We start from the raw sequence: 16,821 nt of genomic DNA on the forward strand, positions 1-16,821 counted from the left end.
ATGTGAGGTCATCCATTTTGGACCAAAAAAGGCTAGAACAGAGGACAAGGGAACATGACCTTGATATCAGAGCCAGGCCATTCAAGGGAGAAGTTTGGAAACACTTCTTCGCACAAAGGGTGGCAGAAATGTGGAACTCTCTTCCACAAAAAGCAGTAGATACTAGGGGGGAAAAATTTGGTTGGTTTGCGCCTCCCGTTAGCGCCTTAATGGGGTGCAAAGCAACTAGCGCCCAGACGCGGCAACGTTTGCGCCGCTCGCGAAATTGACCAGACATTTTGCGGCAGTGCTAAACACTACCGCCACGATCTCCTGCGCCCGCAGATCGTGATGTCAGTCGAGCATGCAACGCCCTGGCAGTTCACTGGACCGGATACTGAGTGGCACCCTCTGCCGCTAGTGACGACAGGTTGAGGGGAGCGTTTTGCAGTCGGGAAGGGACTGGGGGAGCACTATTTAAAGGCGATCGCTTCCTGACTTTGTTTGTCGGCGACATTTTTGCAGCATGCATTCTGAGAGAGAGAGAGAGACTTCTGGAGAGATTCAACGCTGTGTGAAGGAGCTTTGGGTACTGAGCAGCACTTTGCAGGTTCATTTTGATTTGACCTTCATTGCATCGATTTAGAAGAGACTATGGGGGCTGCACTCTGAGCTCTTTCCCTGGGCCTCTCCATTGTTCTTTCCAGCAGATTTGATGTACAGGTCTCTGCAGGCCGAGATTCAAGGCTGCAATGAGCAGGGTGTGGATGTAGAGCAAGATTGACCCTCCCATTTAAGTATAATAGCAAAATACTGCGGATGCTGGAAATCTGAAATGACAACAGAATTTGCTGGAAATACTCAGCAGGCCAGGCAGCATCCGTGGAGAGAGAAACAGGGTTAATGTTTCAGGTCTGGGACCCTTCATCAGAACTGGAAAAAGCTGGAAATGTAACAGATATTAAGCAGGCGCAGAGACAGAGGGGGGGGGGGGTTTAGGAGGGGGAGGAAGGAATTGAAAGAACATGCTGTGAAAATGTTGCAAATGGGAATGGCAAAATCATACTGCATGAAAAATGGGGGCAGGGGTTATGATCTGAAATTGTTGAACTCTATGTTGAGTCCGACAGGCTGTAAAGTGCCTAATCGAAAGATGAGGTGCTGTTCCTCAAGCTTATGTTGAGCTTCATTAGAACAATGTAATAGGCCGATGTAGTGTATGTACTTTGCAGAAGGAACTATATTCCAGTAGTGACCACCCCTGTATATAAGCCTGTGTAGTAACTTTTGCACAATAGTTCCAGTTTGTCTCCACTCAGTAAAGACCTGTTATAACCAACTCCTGCAGTCCGTGTCTCAATTACACACGGACATAATACTGGCAACGAGCAGATCCGAACTTACCTACAGTCTGCACCACCTCATGGGGATCCATCCCTGAAGCAAAGTTGTCAGAGGTCGAGGCCAGAAGGAAGAAAGAAAATAAATAAATAAATAAAACAAACAGAAGAAACGAGCGTCGACCGTGGGCAACCGCCTCTGATTCATCGGAGTTGAAGATTTGCAGGAGAGGCTGTCAAGAGCGGGGCTTGGTTATCCTGTCGATGGTGTTCCAGCTAATCGGGCTGGTGGCAGGTAGTACACTGATCCTTCCTGGGCTGCGGCGGGCTAGAGCTCGATCGGGTGGCTTTTCAACGGGGCCGAGCAGCGTTGTCGGGAAGAGGAGAGAGAGAGAGAGGGTGGAGCACACAGGGCGCGGCCGGTGCTACGAAGCCGGGCAGCGTACAGACCCGAGAAGAGGGAGGAAAGTGTCCCACAGGGTTGCTCCGATGACGGGGAAATAAAAGAAATTAGAAGCGCAGAAAGCCGCGAGGAGCTGCAGTTTGCCACAGGAACCGCGGAGAGCGGCGTTAGCAGCATTGCGGGGGGGAAGTGCGCGAAGACCATAGGGCGTCGCCATCAAGGCATAAAACGCCAGCAACAGCGCTAGCAGCAGCGGGGAAGACGGAAAGCGCGGGAGGCGCCATTTTGTTAAATTGGGGAAGAAGGCAAAGCGCGGGAGGCGCCATCTTAGATTTCCAAGATGCCGAAGACTGGCAATATCACTGACTTCGATAATGCAATAGAAGACTGGACCACGTATGTGGAAAGAGTCGAAGTATATTGCGAGGCAAACGAAGTAGCCGATGAGAAAAAGGCATCGGTACTGCTAAACTTAATGGGCGCAAGAACGTACGGCCTATTGCGGAACCTGATTACTCCAGCCAAACCGATGGCGAAGAGTTTTAACGAAATTGTTGATATCCTACAGGAACACCTAAATCCTACACCGCTGCTGATAGCAGAAAGATTTAAATTCCACAGGAGAAATCAGCATAAAGATGAGAGCAATGCTGATTACCTTACGGAACTACGCAAGCTATCAAAGCACTGCCAGTTCAGAGCAGGACTGGCAGATACCCTACGGGACAAATTTGTCTGTGGACTCCTGAGTGAAGGAACCCAGAAGAGGTTACTCTCAGAGAAAGAGCTGACGCTAGATAAGGCTTTCAGCGTGGCAGTATCGTACGAAGCAGCAGCAAGGGGAGCTGCGGAAATACAGCGAAAGCCACAGGAATACGGCACGCACGAAATGACACGGGGATTTGAAAAATGTTATCGCTGCGGCAGAACAACCCATGACCAGAAGAACTGCTGGTCCAAGGACAAAATATGCAGGCAATGCGGAAAGATGGGACACATTGCACGAGTTTGCAGGTCTGGGAAGAAGACTAGCGACAACAAAAAGGCTACTAAGGAACAGTACAAGAAAGTACAAAAGATGACGGACAGTAGTTCCGAAGACCAGATGAGCGATAGTGAATCCGGGAACAAGAGACTAAACTGTCTCAAACTTCACAACGTAATCGCAAAAGAGGATCACCGAACCATTTGGGTCACCCTCACGATAGCAGGGTCCCAAGTCAAAATGGAATTGGATACAGGATCAGCCCTGACCGTCATGAATCGACGAGACTACGAGCGGCTATTCTCGCACATACCCTTGAAAGAGACATCCATTGTCTTGAAGACGTATACGGGGCAAAAAGTATACCCCAGAGGGAAAATAAGGGTGCTTGTCGAATACAACGGCAAGGAAATACAGAAATTGTATCTGTACATACTGCAAGATGGTGGACCACCGTTATTGGGATGTGAATGGATCAGAAAGATAAGTTTAGACTGGCACTCCATTCAGGCACTGACGGTGGCTGGTAAAAAGGATGACGACATCACACCTGGACGATTGTCAAAAATCTTAGCTAATGCCAAAGATGTATTTCAACAAGAACTGGGAACTCTTAAAGGCGTAACCGCCTCGATAAAAATAGAAGAGAATGCAATTCCCAAGTTTTTCAAAGCAAGACCGGTACCATATGCAATTCGCCCAGCCATCGAGGCAGAGCTGGAGAATCTGGAGAATGCAAACATAGAAAAGGAAACACGAAATGACCCGACACTCTCCTGGGTCTATGATTTAATGGTGAAGGGATGGCCAGCACATGGCGAACCACTGTTGCCAGCATTCTCGCCGAGCTGTCAGTGTGCAGAGGAACCTTGATGTGTGGATCCAGAGTAGTAATTCCACCCAAATTGAAGGATAGAGTGCTCAATGAGCTTCATGAGGGTCATCTGGGAGGGGTAAAAATGAAGAACTTATCCAGAGCGTTTGTGTGGTGGCCGGGAAGCGATAGAGAAATCGAAGAGATGACCAAGAGCTGTACAGGATGCCAGAAGGTCCAAAACGCCCCACCACAAGCCCCTCTACATCCATGGGAGTGGCCCTCATCTCCATGGCAAAGGGTGCAGATTGATTTTGCTGGTCCATTTATGGACTCGATGTTTTTAATTGCGGTGGATGCACATTCAAAGTGGCCAGAGGTAATAAAAATGTCCTCAACCACCACAGAAAAAACTATCACAGTCTAACGAACCATATTCGCCAGAAATGGGCTGCCTGAACAGATTTGCTCCGACAATGGACCACAGTTTGTGTCTGAAGAGTTCCGGAGGTTCTTAAAGAACAATGGTGTTAAGCATTACACATCCGCCCCATATCATCCAGCCACCAATGGATTGGCTGAGAGGTTCGTTCAAACATTCAAGAAGGCTATCAAGGCAATGTGTAATGAAGACATACCGCTACAACACAAGGTGGATAACTTCTTGTTTGCCTACCGGAATGCGACACATGCGGTTACCAACCAAACTCCAGCCATGATGTTCTTCAATCGAAGACTACGATGCCGCTTGGATTTGGTTAAGCCAAACATCAGAAGAGATGTGGAGAACAGGCAGTTTCAGAATATGAATGAAAGGCCGACCAGGAGTTTAAAGATAGGTCAACCAGTTTTGGCCCGGGACTACCGCACAGAGAAATGGCAGCCAGGAACGATCTGTACACGGCAAGGACCTCTAATGTATACCGTGGACGTTGGAGAGAGCATTGTAAGACGCCATGCTGACCAGATTCTAGAGTCACTGGAAAACGTCAATTCCACACCACGATCCGATACACCTGGTGATGAAACCGAAGTACCAATTGCATCTACCTCAGAATCGATGATATTGGAAGCAGACGAACCAAACAACGACGTTGATCCCGAATCAACTTTGCCAGAAGAACCTGATACCCCAAAGAGGCGTTATCCAGACTGATATACCTATCAATTCGTCCAATGAAAAGCGACGAGTTAGGAAAGTAACTATAGGTTTTTATTGACTAAATAACAGAGCCCACCCTCATGGGTGATCGGATCCAACAAGGAGGAATACCAGCCAGTCGACTACCTTTATACCTGGGCAGGTAGGTGGAGCCATGGGCGGAGTCAGTGATGGTCAGCCCAGGTATAACAGCGTGACAAGAGGCGACCTCGTATAGTGATACAACAGTGAGAACAGTGAGAACAATATAACAGTGATAACTATAGTGTAACGATAGTGAACGATAAAAGTGGTTTACCACATTCACCCCTTCTTTAGATTTGAGTCTGGCGGGGTGAAGTGTACTACCAGTTCGGATATGTCAGTCTGTCCGGAGGCCTCGTAAGCCTCTCCGATCGTCGCAGCGGCGGTGTTGCATTATCCGGTGTTAATGCTGGTGTCTGCGTGGTCGGCGAAGGCTCGTGGGGTTCCGGCGAAGGCTCGTGGGGTTCCGGCATGCCGTCTATCTGGGCTGGGATTGGGGGGGTGGTGGGGGGGGGTAAAGGTGGTGTCTCCGGAGTGCCCGAGGGTGCGAGGTCTCGTAAGGAGACAGTATCCTCCCGCCCGTCTGGGTAGGCCACGTAGGCATACTGGGGGTTGGCATGCAGGAGGTTCACCCTCTCTACCAGGGGGTCCGTTTTATGGGCCCTCACGTGCTTTCGCAGCAAGACGGGCCCCGGAGAGGTCAGCCAGGTTGGTAGAGTGGTTCCCGTAGTCGACTTCCTGGGCAAATCAAACATTCGTTCATGGGGGGTGGCGTTCATAGTGACCGGATGGAATGCAGCGCTGTCGGGAGGACTTCCTGCCAGCGGGAGGTTGGGAGGCCCTTAGACTTTAGGGCTAAGAGGACGGCCTTCCATACCGTCGCGTTCTCTCTTTCCACCTGGCCGTTCCCTCGGGGGTTGTAGCTGGTGGTCCTGCTTGCAGCAATACCTCTCGCTAGCAGGAACTGATGGAGTTCCTCGCTCATGAAGGAGGAGCCCCGGTCACTATGTATATAGTTTGGGAACCCAAACAAGGCGAAGAGGTCGTTCAGGCATTTGATGACCGTGGTACTGGTCATGTCTGGGCAGGGGAAGGCAAAGGGGAAACGGGTGTACTCATCAACGATGTTGAGGAAGTACACATTACGGTCAGAGGACGGGAGGGGCCCCTTAAAGTCGATGCTCAGGCGCTCGAAGGGGCGGGTGGCCTTGATCAGGCTTGCTCTGTCCGGCCTAAAGAAGTGCGGTTTGCACTCGGCACAGGTCTGGCAGTTCCTGGTCATGGTCCTGACCTCCTCGATGGAGTATGGCAGGTTGCGGGCCTTAATGAAGTGGTAAAGTCTGGTGACCCCGGGGTGGCAGAGGTCGTTGTGGAGGGTCTGAAGTCTATCACTTTGCGCGCTGGCGCATGTAATTCGTGACAGAGCATCAGGGGGATCGTTCAGCTTACCTGGCCGGTACAAGATATCATAATCATAGGTGGATAGTTCGATTCTCCACCTCAATATCTTGTCATTCTTGATTTTGCCCCTCAGCTTGTTATTAAACATAAAAGCGACCGAACGCTGGTCGGTGAGGAGGGTAAATCGTTTGCCTGCCAGGTAATGCCTCCAGCGTCGTACCGCCTCCACAATCGCTTGGGCCTCCTTCTCGACCGACGAGTGTCGGATCTCAGGGCCCTGTAGGGTCCTTGAGAAGAAGGCCACTGGTCTCCCCTCCTGGTTAAGGGTAGCGGCTAGGGCGAAGTCGGATGCATCGCTCTCCACTTGGAAGGGGATGGACTCGTCCACTGCGTGCATTGTGGCCTTGGCGATGTCTCCCTTAATGAGGGAGAAGGCTGCGCACGCTTCCTCCGTAAGGGGGAAGGATGTGGACTTCATGAGGGGTCTGGCTTTGTCGGCATAATTGGGCACCCATTGGGCATAGTAGGCGAAGAGCCCCAGGGTTCTCTTCAGAGCCTTTGGACAGTGGGGGAGGGGTAGCTCCATGAGGGGACGCATTCTTTCGGGGTCGGGGCCGATGACTCCGTTCTCTACTACACAGCCGAGGATGGCAAGGCGCGAGGTGTTAAACACACATTTCTCCTTATTGTAGGTGAGGTTCAGCCGTTGGGCCGTACGGAGGAATCTCTCCAGATTAACGTCATGGTCCTGCCGGTCGCGGCCGCAGATGGTGACGTTATCTAGGTAGGGGAACGTGGCATGCAGCCTGTTCTGGTCAACCATCCGGTCCATCTCCCTTTGGAAGACCGAAACCCCGTTGGTGACGCCGAAGGGAACCCTAAGGAAGTGGTAGAGGCGGCCGTTCGCCTCGAAGGCTGTATACTGGCGGTCCTCAGGGCGGATAGGGAGTTGGTGGTAGGCCGACTTAAGGTCGATGGTCGAGAATACTCGGTATTGTGCAATCTGATTGACCATGTCAGATATGCGGGGAAGGGGGTATGCGTCCAGCTGGGTGTACCTGTTTATGGTCTGGCTGTAGTCGATGACCAGGCGATTTTTATCGCCGGTCTTAACGACCACGACCTGGGCACGCCAGGGGCTGCTGCTCCCCTCGATAATGCCCTCTTTCAGGAGGCGCCGCACCTCATAGCTAATGAAGGCTCTGTCCCCGGCGCTGTACCGCCTGCTCTTGGTAGCGACGGGTTTGCAGTCGGGGGTTAGGTTAGCGAACAGGGAAGGTGGCGGGACCTTGAGGGTGGATAGGCTGCAGGTGTTACGCGGTGGGCGGTTTAACATCCGCTGGTTGTCGACTGTGAGTGGGGGGAGGGGTCCACCGTATGCTAGGGTGACACTTTGGAGGTGGGATTGGAAGTCCAGCCCTCGTAGGACGGCAGCGCAGAGCTGGGGGAGGACGAGGAGTTTAAAGTTTTTATACTCCGTACCCTTAACCGACAGGGTCACAGCACAGTAGCCGCTGATATCCGTGGCGTGGGACCTCGATGCCATCGAGATTCGGTTGCGCGTTGGCAGGACAGGGAGGGAGTAGTGGCTCACCGTGTCTGGGTGGATGAAGCTCTCCGTGCTTCCGCTGTCGAACAGGCAGGTCGTGGCGTGGCCGTTTACTTTGATGTCCATCATCGACTTGGACAGGTGATGCGGGCGGGCTTGATCCAGAGTGACGGAGGCTAGTGTGTAGTTGAGCGAGTCATTGTCGTCTGCGGGTGAGGCGGTCGTCGGGTCCGGAGGCACGGTGGCAGTCGAGCGTGGTGGGTAAAATGGCGTCTCCCACGAGGTTGGACAAAATGGCTGCCCCCATAACTCACATGAGGCACTATTGGTGTCGGTTGCCTTGATCAAAGATGGCCGCCCCCATGACTCACGTGTGGGGATGCTGGCCTCTGTTGCCTTGAAGGAAGATGGCCGCCCCCACAGTTCGCATGAGGCACTGCTGGCCTCTGAAGATCCACTCCTGCAGGCCTTAGCAAAATGGCCTTTCTTCCTGCAGGTTGAGCAGGTGGAGTTCCTAGCTGGGCAGCGCGGCCTCGGGTGTTTCTCCTGGCCGCAGAAAAAGCAGCCGCGGGGGTCCGATGTCGGAGCCGGTACCGGGGGTGGCGGTCCCGATCGGGTCCGGGACGCCGACGCTGAGGTAGGTCCCGGGGGCGGCACGGTGAAGGGTATTGTGGTAGGGGTCGGGCCCGAGTCCCAGGGTCGCGAACAGTACCTGGAAAACGCCTCCTGGTCCCGATGGGCCACCTCCAGGGAGAGAGCGAGGGCTGCAGCTTTGTCCAGGTTGAGGTCCCTTGCTTCCAGTAATCGCTGCCGTGAGTAGTCGGACCGTAGGCCTTTCACGAAGGCATCGCGGACGTTGTCTTCCGTATTTTCTGCCGCCGTTACTGCTTTAAAGTTACAGTCTCTGCCGAGTGCTTGTAGCACCCGTAAAAATTCCTCCACCGGCTCCCCTGGCAGTTGCGGGCGGGACCTTAGGAGGTGCCTGGTATACATGGGGTTTACCGGGGTTTGGTACTGTCTTTTCAGCCGGTTGATGGCGTCCTCGTAAGTTTTAAGGTCCCGGATGAGCGCGAATACTTTAGGGCTCAGTTGGGCGTTCAGGACTCTTAGCTTGGATCTCTGAGGCACGCTGGACTCTTCCAGGTAGGCTTCAAAGCAGCCCAGCCAGTGATCGAAGTCGAGGGCTGAGTTCGCTGCCCGTGGATTTAGATCCAGGTACGGTGGTCTGAGGGCTCGCAGCCAAGCCGGCTGCTGTGACTGTTGTGGCTCGGCGTCTGAAGGCTGTTGTGGCTGGGCGTCTGGCTGGCCAAACATCTTAAAATTTAGTCAATAAAATTGATATACCTATCAATTCGTCCAATGAAAAGCGACGAGTTAGGAAAGTAACTATAGGTTTTTATTGACTAAATAACAGAGCCCACCCTCATGGGTGATCGGATCCAACAAGGAGGAATACCAGCCAGTCGACTACCTTTATACCTGGGCAGGTAGGTGGAGCCATGGGCGGAGTCAGTGATGGTCAGCCCAGGTATAACAGCGTGACAAGAGGCGACCTCGTATAGTGATACAACAGTGAGAACAGTGAGAACAATATAACAGTGATAACTATAGTGTAACGATAGTGAACGATAAAAGTGGTTTACCACACAGACAGAATCAGGAAGCCTCCTCAAAGACTGAACTTATAATTGCTTAACTTCAGCTAATGTATCTAGCAACTGTAATTGTAAATATGTTATTTAATTATTAATCGAATGTTATGTACTGTTTAGCTAAAAGGGGAGGAATTGTAGTGTATGTACTTTGCAGAAGGAACTATATTCTGCAGCCCCTGTATACTGCAGTACCAGTAGTGACCACCCCTGTATATAAGCCTGTGTAGTAACTTTTGCATAGTAGTTCCAGTTTGTCTCCACTCAGTAAAGACCTGTTATAACCAACTCCTGCAGTCCGTGTCTCAATTACACACAGACATAATAGCCAAGGACAGAGAGATCAGAGTGGGAGGGAAGTGGAGAATTAAAGTGACAGGCGACCGGAAGCTCAGGGTCACCCTTACGGACTGAACGGAGGTGTTCCGCAAAGCGGTCGCCCAATCTGCGTTTGGTCTCCCCAATGTAGAGGAGACCGCATCGTGAGCAGCGAATACAGTATATTAAATTGCAAGAAGTACAAGTAAATCGCTTTTTCACCTGGAAGGGGTGTTTGGGGCCCTGGACAGTGGGAAGGGAGGAGGTAAAAGGGCATGTGTTGCATCTCCTGCGCTTGCACGGGAAGGTGCCAGGTGAAGGAGAAGGGCTGTTGGGCGTGATTGAGGAGTGGACCAGGGTGTCACGGAGGGAGCGGTCCCTTCGGAATGCTGAAAGGGGAGGTGAGGGGAAGATGTGTTTGGTGGTGGGATCATGTTGGAGGTGGCGGAAATGGCGGAGGATGATCCGTTGAATGTGGAGGCTGGTGGGGTGAAAGGTGAGGACAAGGGGAACCCTATCATGGTTCTGGGAGGGAGGGGAAGGGGTGACAGCAGAAGTGCGGGAAATAGAACGGACACGGTCAAGGGCCGTGTCATCCACAGTAGAGGGGAATCCTCGGTTGAGGAAAAAGGAAGACATGTCAGAAGCACTGGTATGGAAGGTGGCATCGTCAGAACAGATGCGGCGGAGACAGAGAAACTGGGAGAATGGAGTAGAGTCCTGACAGGAAGCGGGGTGGGAGGAAGTGTAGTCCCATTTAAGAACTGGCCAGCGCCGTGTGTCTGTGTTCCATTGCTGACTGACATCACATGAGCTTCGCCAGTGCTCTGAGTTAGCGCCTCGCTCCTCGGCGTTAGCGCCTTAAGAGCGGTGCGTAGCGCCTGATTTAGTGCTCCAATCACCTCCAGGGGCGATAGAAGCCAAGTTTGCAGTTGGAGGTGATAATTAGCGCCAGGTACTAAACTTTGCGCCCGGCCGATAATTGCACCCCAAACAGGGCGATACCGAATTTCTCCCCCTAGCTCAATTAATAATTTAAATCTGAGATCGATAGATATTTGTAAGCTAAATGTATGAAGGGATATGGAGCCAAGGCAAGTGGATGGAGTTAGGATACAGATCAGCCATGATCGCATTGAATGGCAGACCACGTTCGAGGGGCAGAATGGCCGACTTGTGTTCCTATATTTTACCAACAACAACAACTTGTATTTATATAGCGCCTTTAACATAGTAAAGCATCCCAAGGCGATTCACAGGAGCGTTATCAAATAAAATTTAACACCAAGCCACATAAGGAGATATTAGGACAGGTGAGCGGTAGGTTTTACGGAGTATCTTAAAGGAAGAGCATGTGAGGCGAAGAGGTTTAGAGAGGGAATTGCAGAGCTTGGGGCCTAGGCGGCTGAAGGCACAGCCTCCAATGGCCAGAATTGGAGGAATGCAAAGATCTCCAACGGTTGTTGGGCTGGAGGAGGTTACAGGGCTAGTGAGGGATTTGAAAACAAGGATTAGAATTTTAAAATAGGATGGGGCAAGACCATAAAGCGACCTCTGTACAGGATAGGATGATATTCAACCTTGCCATCCTCTTATCCTTTAAAAATATAGATCGGGATGACTGGCCAATTTATTTCCCCTCCCTAACCTGAAGGGTTCTGAATTCTATCAGTGGAAAAGGCAGAATGCCTTAAAAAATAAGTTTCTTAGGAGAAGCTTCTTTAGTCAGTGGTGATAGGGTGAGATGAAGTAGGGTGGGAGGAGGCTTGTGTGGATCATAAACACCGGCATAGACCAGTTGGGCCGAATGGCCTGTTTCTGTGCTGTAAATTCTATGTATGTAATTAAACTGAAAGTGACCTTGCCTGAGCATAGGTTTTGTGTGCAATGCCATTGTGATGTTATTCTTGTTATGACTGACTGCAGTGACAGTTTTACTTGGTTAGTGTAGTTTCCTTGCCTTTAACAATTTCACTGGCAAAGCTGCAGATGCCACAAACATTTCTGTAACATGTGGGTGAAGGTGAAATGGCTACCTCCAGTTTAAACTTACAATGTGCAACTCCCTGGATGGCTCAGTGGGTAGATGCACCATCCAGCGAGGTACTGAGCCCCAGTCCTTGAGTTAGTTGATCTTGGCTGGGGCAGCAGTTGAGGGGCAAATCAGCCAGGGTTTCTGCTGTTGATCACTATTGAGGACCTCTGTTTGGAAAGTGCTTATGTGTAAACCTTAGATGTGAACACAACTGGAAAGTGATGCTTCCAAGATCAAATAGCCTGCCAAAATGCACTGTCTAGGGTCCCATGTAATTCATGACCATTTAAGCAAACTAATTGAGGGCTGCAGTCTATCCAGATTCAGTGCCTTGAGGATCAGTGATGAGAAAATAGAAGAGAACGTTGACTGTACCTGCAGGTGTTTGTGTGAGGAACATTAGTCATGAAAATTGTTTTCTCCCACACAAGACAACAGAGCTCACTGTATAATTAGCATTAAAGTATAATATTTCACCATAAATTCATGCTTTATGTTGCTTCACAAACCATTTCATCACTGCATATTTCAGCTTGAGTGCCTCATAATTCTACACTCTAAATGCATGATTTGCATATTTATGAACATCAATTAGTGGCACAAAACAGACATACATATTCAAAGATATTAACTGTCTGGCATCAAAAATCCTGCCCTTTACACAATCCTTCCCCCTGCCCACTCTGTTAAATCTGAGCAGAAAGAGACCCTGCTGAAATAAAGGCACAGGCTTTGTGGTTTGATGGGTTACTGCAGCAGTGGAGACATGGAGATCGAACTCACTGGTCCTTATGTTGGGGATGGGAACATCGAGGGGGTCGCACCCAACATTTGACTGTCTACACTCACAGAGGAGGAATGATCACATGCAGGAGGGCTGCCCTCACCCCTGGAACTGTACCCTGCAAGATCTTGAGTGGAGAAAGGGGGAGAAATCACAAGGGAACAAATCATAAACTCTTACCATCCTAATGTCTAACCCCTGTTGGCTGAGGAGGTTGTTTGCAAAGGGTTGCCACCTTTTGGCAAGTCCTCTAACTAGACAGGAGCAAGGCAGGAGGTGGGCACTTGGCATAAGTTCACTCAAAATCTAAATCGAATGGTCCAAAATCACCCACTGTCTATCAGGGACCTGTAGGATTTAATTGCTACAAGTGAATTTTTCATATGAGCTGTCCTAGGACAAGTGTGTTTCTCCAAATGACTTGTACCCCTAAGGGTACTGTGCATCCACGTTGCTGATTTTCTCAGGCTGTCTGTTTAATTAGAGCTGTAAATCTTCCATTCTCCCTGATTTACTGAGAACAGTAATACTTTGGCATCAGTACAGTGCCTTCCCCCAGTGAGCTGGTGGGTATAGCATCGAGTCACACAGATCAGAGGATCTCAGGTTCTATCCCTGGTCTGCACTGAGTACCTTGTGCTGGAAAACGCCGGTGTATTGATATCGGGTGAGGACAAGATTGGACTCCCTGCTGGCACTCATTGTCTCGGCCCACACATGAAGAATGGCCCCTTGAGTGAGGTACCAGAGAGCTGGCAGTGCCAGCAGAACCAGGCCCCAACAACAGTCAGTGCCTATAGGAGGATGAAAACTGGGTGGGAAATAGACTTTAATAAAAGTCTAATCTTCAGAGATTTGAGATTCAGCTTCTCTTGACCTGTCTCTGTTTTTTATTTACAGCACCTATGCGCCTGTCAAACAGTTTCTACGGGTGGATAAAGACAAGGTGAGTCAGGGTCTGGTGATGGGTTTTTATTGGTACATTGGATGGGATAAAAGGTGCAGCTGGAGACAATCATTGGAAGAACTTGAGGCTCCAAACCTTACCCGGATGGTTGATATAAAGTATGTGTCTATACTTAATGCAATAATGACGAGACAGCTTGGAAAATTCAACGTAGGTCTTTACTTAATACCAACAGGCGGGAAACTGAGGGGAGATCAGTACCCACAGTACTATTTATACCCCTATGGCCAGGAGTGGTACTACGGTATCACTACGCCCTACAAAGTAGTGCTGCCCTGGCCATAGGTTTAAAGTAACATACCTATTACATACACAACATTCCTCCCCTTTTAATTAAAACGTACCCGTGCAATTAAGTCAATAGATGCCCCATAACTAGGGCTAATAACATTTGGTAACACAATATACATAACATATTTACATCAAGAGTTGTCTACTTATATATATATAAACAGAAACATGTTATAGATTCAGTCTCTGAGGAGGCCTCCTGTCTCGACTAGGATAACGTCTTTCTCTAGTCGGTCTCGGTGTAGGCGGCGGTACTTCCGTCACCCCTTCATCGCTGGACTCGTCGGTGTCTGATGGCACATCCTGTGCCGTGGAGATCACTGGAGTGCTGAACTCCTCGCAATCCTGAGACCTCTGTAACAACGAGCTGGGCCGTGATTCCGCTGTAACAATGTGCTGAGACGTTTGAGGTAGTGAATCAGTTGGGTTTCTGGACTCCACAAGTTGATCAGCATGTCGTCTGATTATGCCTTCCCCTGTCTCAACTGTGTACATCAAGGGTCCCTGGCGGGCCTTTATCGTACCAGACCGCCACTTTTCATTCCTATAATCACGGGCCAACACTTGCTGCCCCACCTCGAAGCTCCGTGTCTGTCTGTCAGGAGCCCTACGAAATACTCGGTTTTCCACATCTCTCCGAATGTTTGGTCTGAGCAATTCAAGGCGAGACCTTAACCTTCTATTAAAGAACATGACGGCGGGGGCCTGGTTGGTCACCGTATGTGCAGCATTACGGTATGCGAATAGGAAGTTGTCCACCTTGTGTTGTAGTGGCAACCTTTCCTCCCCCATCGCCTTGATGGCCTTTTTAAAAGTCTGTACAAATCGCTCTGCCAGCCCATTTGTAGCCGGATGATATGGTGTGGACGTATAATGTCGCACTCCATTCCTTTTTAGGAATGCTTGAAATTCTTCTGCCACAAATTGTGGCCCATTGTCCGAACAGACTTGCTCGGGCACCCCGTTTCGGGCAAAAATGGTCCTTAAGACTGCGACCGTCTTTTCGGCTGTCGTTGATGACATCTTTACGACCTCCGGCCATTTTGAATGGGCGTCCACTACAATAAGGAACATCGCATCCAGGAAGGGGCCAGCGAAGTCCATGTGGATCCTTTGCCATGGCGTTGAGGGCCACTCCCACGGATGTAATGGGGCTTGTGGTGGTACGTTCTGTACCATCTGGCACCCTTGGCACGCTTTTGCTACTTCCTCAATGTCCCTGTCAATGCCGGGCCACCAGACGTAGGCTCTGGCGAGGCTTTTCATTTTGACACCCCCCAGATGACCTTCGTGTAAGTCCTGCAACACTTTATGTTGTAATTTTTGAGGGACCACCACCCTGGCTCCACACATCAATGTGCCCCGGCAGACGGACAACTGGTCCTTCCTTGCCGAAAACACCGGCAATGATGCGTCACCCTGCGCTGGCCAGCCTTTCACAGTTAATTCGTAAACCCTTGCCAATGTCGGGTCGTTCCGTGTTTCCCGCTCGATACATTGGCTGGTGATGGGCAAGTATTCCATAACAGCCGTATGATATATTTCCACGGGGTCCTGTACTATCTCTTCGATCTCGGCAGGCAAGGGTAGCCGCGACAGGCCATCCGCATTGCCATGCTGTTTGGTACCCTTATATTCGATAAGGTACTGGTGTGCTCCTAAGAACAGTGACCATCTCTGTAGCCTTTGGGCCGTCATCAGGGGCACCCCTTTTGTTGGATTAAATATCGACACCAACGGTTGATGATCCGTCAGTAGTGTGAAACGTTGCCCATGCAGGTAGTGGTGGAATTTTTTTACACCCCACACCAGACTGAGGGCCTCCCTGTCGATTTGCGCATAGTTTCTTTCGGCTGTAGTTAACGACCTTGAGGCAAATGCTATTGGCCTCTCCGTCCCGTTGGGAAATTTGTGTGACAACACTGCCCCTATACCATACGGGGAGGCGTCACATGCCAACCTCATTGGCATTTTTGGGTCAAAGTGTGCGAGCACTTCCTTTGATGTAATGAGTTGTTTACCCTTTTTAAAAGCAGCCTCACACGCTTCGTCCCAATTCCAGGAGACTCCCTTTTGCAGCAATGAATTTAGTGGATGTAAAATGGACGATAAGTTCGGGAGGAACTTATGGTAATAGTTTATAAGGCCTAAGAATGATCGTAACTGAGATACATTCTCAGGGGGCGGGGCCTTCACTACTGCCTCGATCTTTTCCGGGGACTTATGCAGGCCTTCCTTATCTATAATGTGACCACAGTATGAGATACGTTCCTGGAAAAACTCACATTTCTGCTTGTTCGCCCTGAGTCCGTATTGTTGTAACCGCAGAAGTACTCGCTCCAGGTTAGCGAGGTGGCCGTTATCCGTTTGTCCTGTCACCAGGATGTCATCCAGGTAGCATTGCGTTCCTGGAATGCCCTGTAGGACCTGTTCCATGGTCCTCTGCCATATTGCCGGGGCGGACGCCACACCAAATACCAGGCGATTGTACTGGTACAATCCCTTGTGTGTGTTAATCGTTAGGAGCTTTTTCGAGTCCTGCTCCACCTCCATCTGTAAATAAGCTTGACAAAGGTCAATCTTCGTAAAGTGTCTACCCCCAGCTAACGATGCGAATATGTCCTCTATCCGCGGCAGCGGATACTGTACCGTGTGCAGGACTGGGTTAATAGTTATCTTAAAATCCCCGCAAATGCGAACCTTCTTTGGTTCCCCAGATTTCTTTATAACTGGGACGATGGGCGTGGCCCACTCGCTCCACTCAATCTTTGTAAGGACACCTGCACTCTCTAAGGCATCCAGTTCTGCTTCCACCGCTGGCCGAATGGCATAAGGCACCGGTCTGGCCTTACAAAACTTGGGGTTTGCATCTTGAGCAATAGTTATTTTTGCTCTAATGTCCTTTAAGGTCCCCAGCCCTTGTTGGAACACCTCTGGCGTTTTTGCCAATAGTTTCGACAGCCTGCTTGTCATGGTTGTATCATCCGTGGTGGTCTCTACTTTTAACTCGTGTATCAACTTCCAGTCGAAATGGATTTTTCTTATCCATTCCCTACCCAAAAGTGGTGGTCCACCGTTTGGTAGGACGTATAAATAAAGTCCTGGCACTTTTCTGCC

At 50.2% G+C, this 16,821-nt stretch overlaps 1 protein-coding gene across 9 annotated transcripts in view; it reads left to right on the forward strand.

The window, feature by feature from the left end:
- The window catches only part of st3gal2 (ST3 beta-galactoside alpha-2,3-sialyltransferase 2), a 782,475-nt gene that overhangs the window by 571,670 nt on the left and 193,984 nt on the right, over positions 1 to 16,821 (forward strand). For all 9 annotated transcript variants that reach the window (XM_085990964.1, XM_085990963.1, XM_085990972.1 and 6 more), the window contains one exon: positions 13,347 to 13,392. In XM_085990964.1, coding sequence (XP_085847090.1) covers positions 13,347 to 13,392 — 46 coding nt within the window. The remainder of the gene's footprint in view (positions 1 to 13,346; positions 13,393 to 16,821) is intronic.

This window comes from Somniosus microcephalus, chromosome 6 (genome assembly GCF_052327205.1).
Source record: "Somniosus microcephalus isolate GS21.2 chromosome 6, FLI_Smic_1.0, whole genome shotgun sequence".
Lineage (NCBI taxonomy): Eukaryota > Metazoa > Chordata > Chondrichthyes > Squaliformes > Somniosidae > Somniosus > Somniosus microcephalus.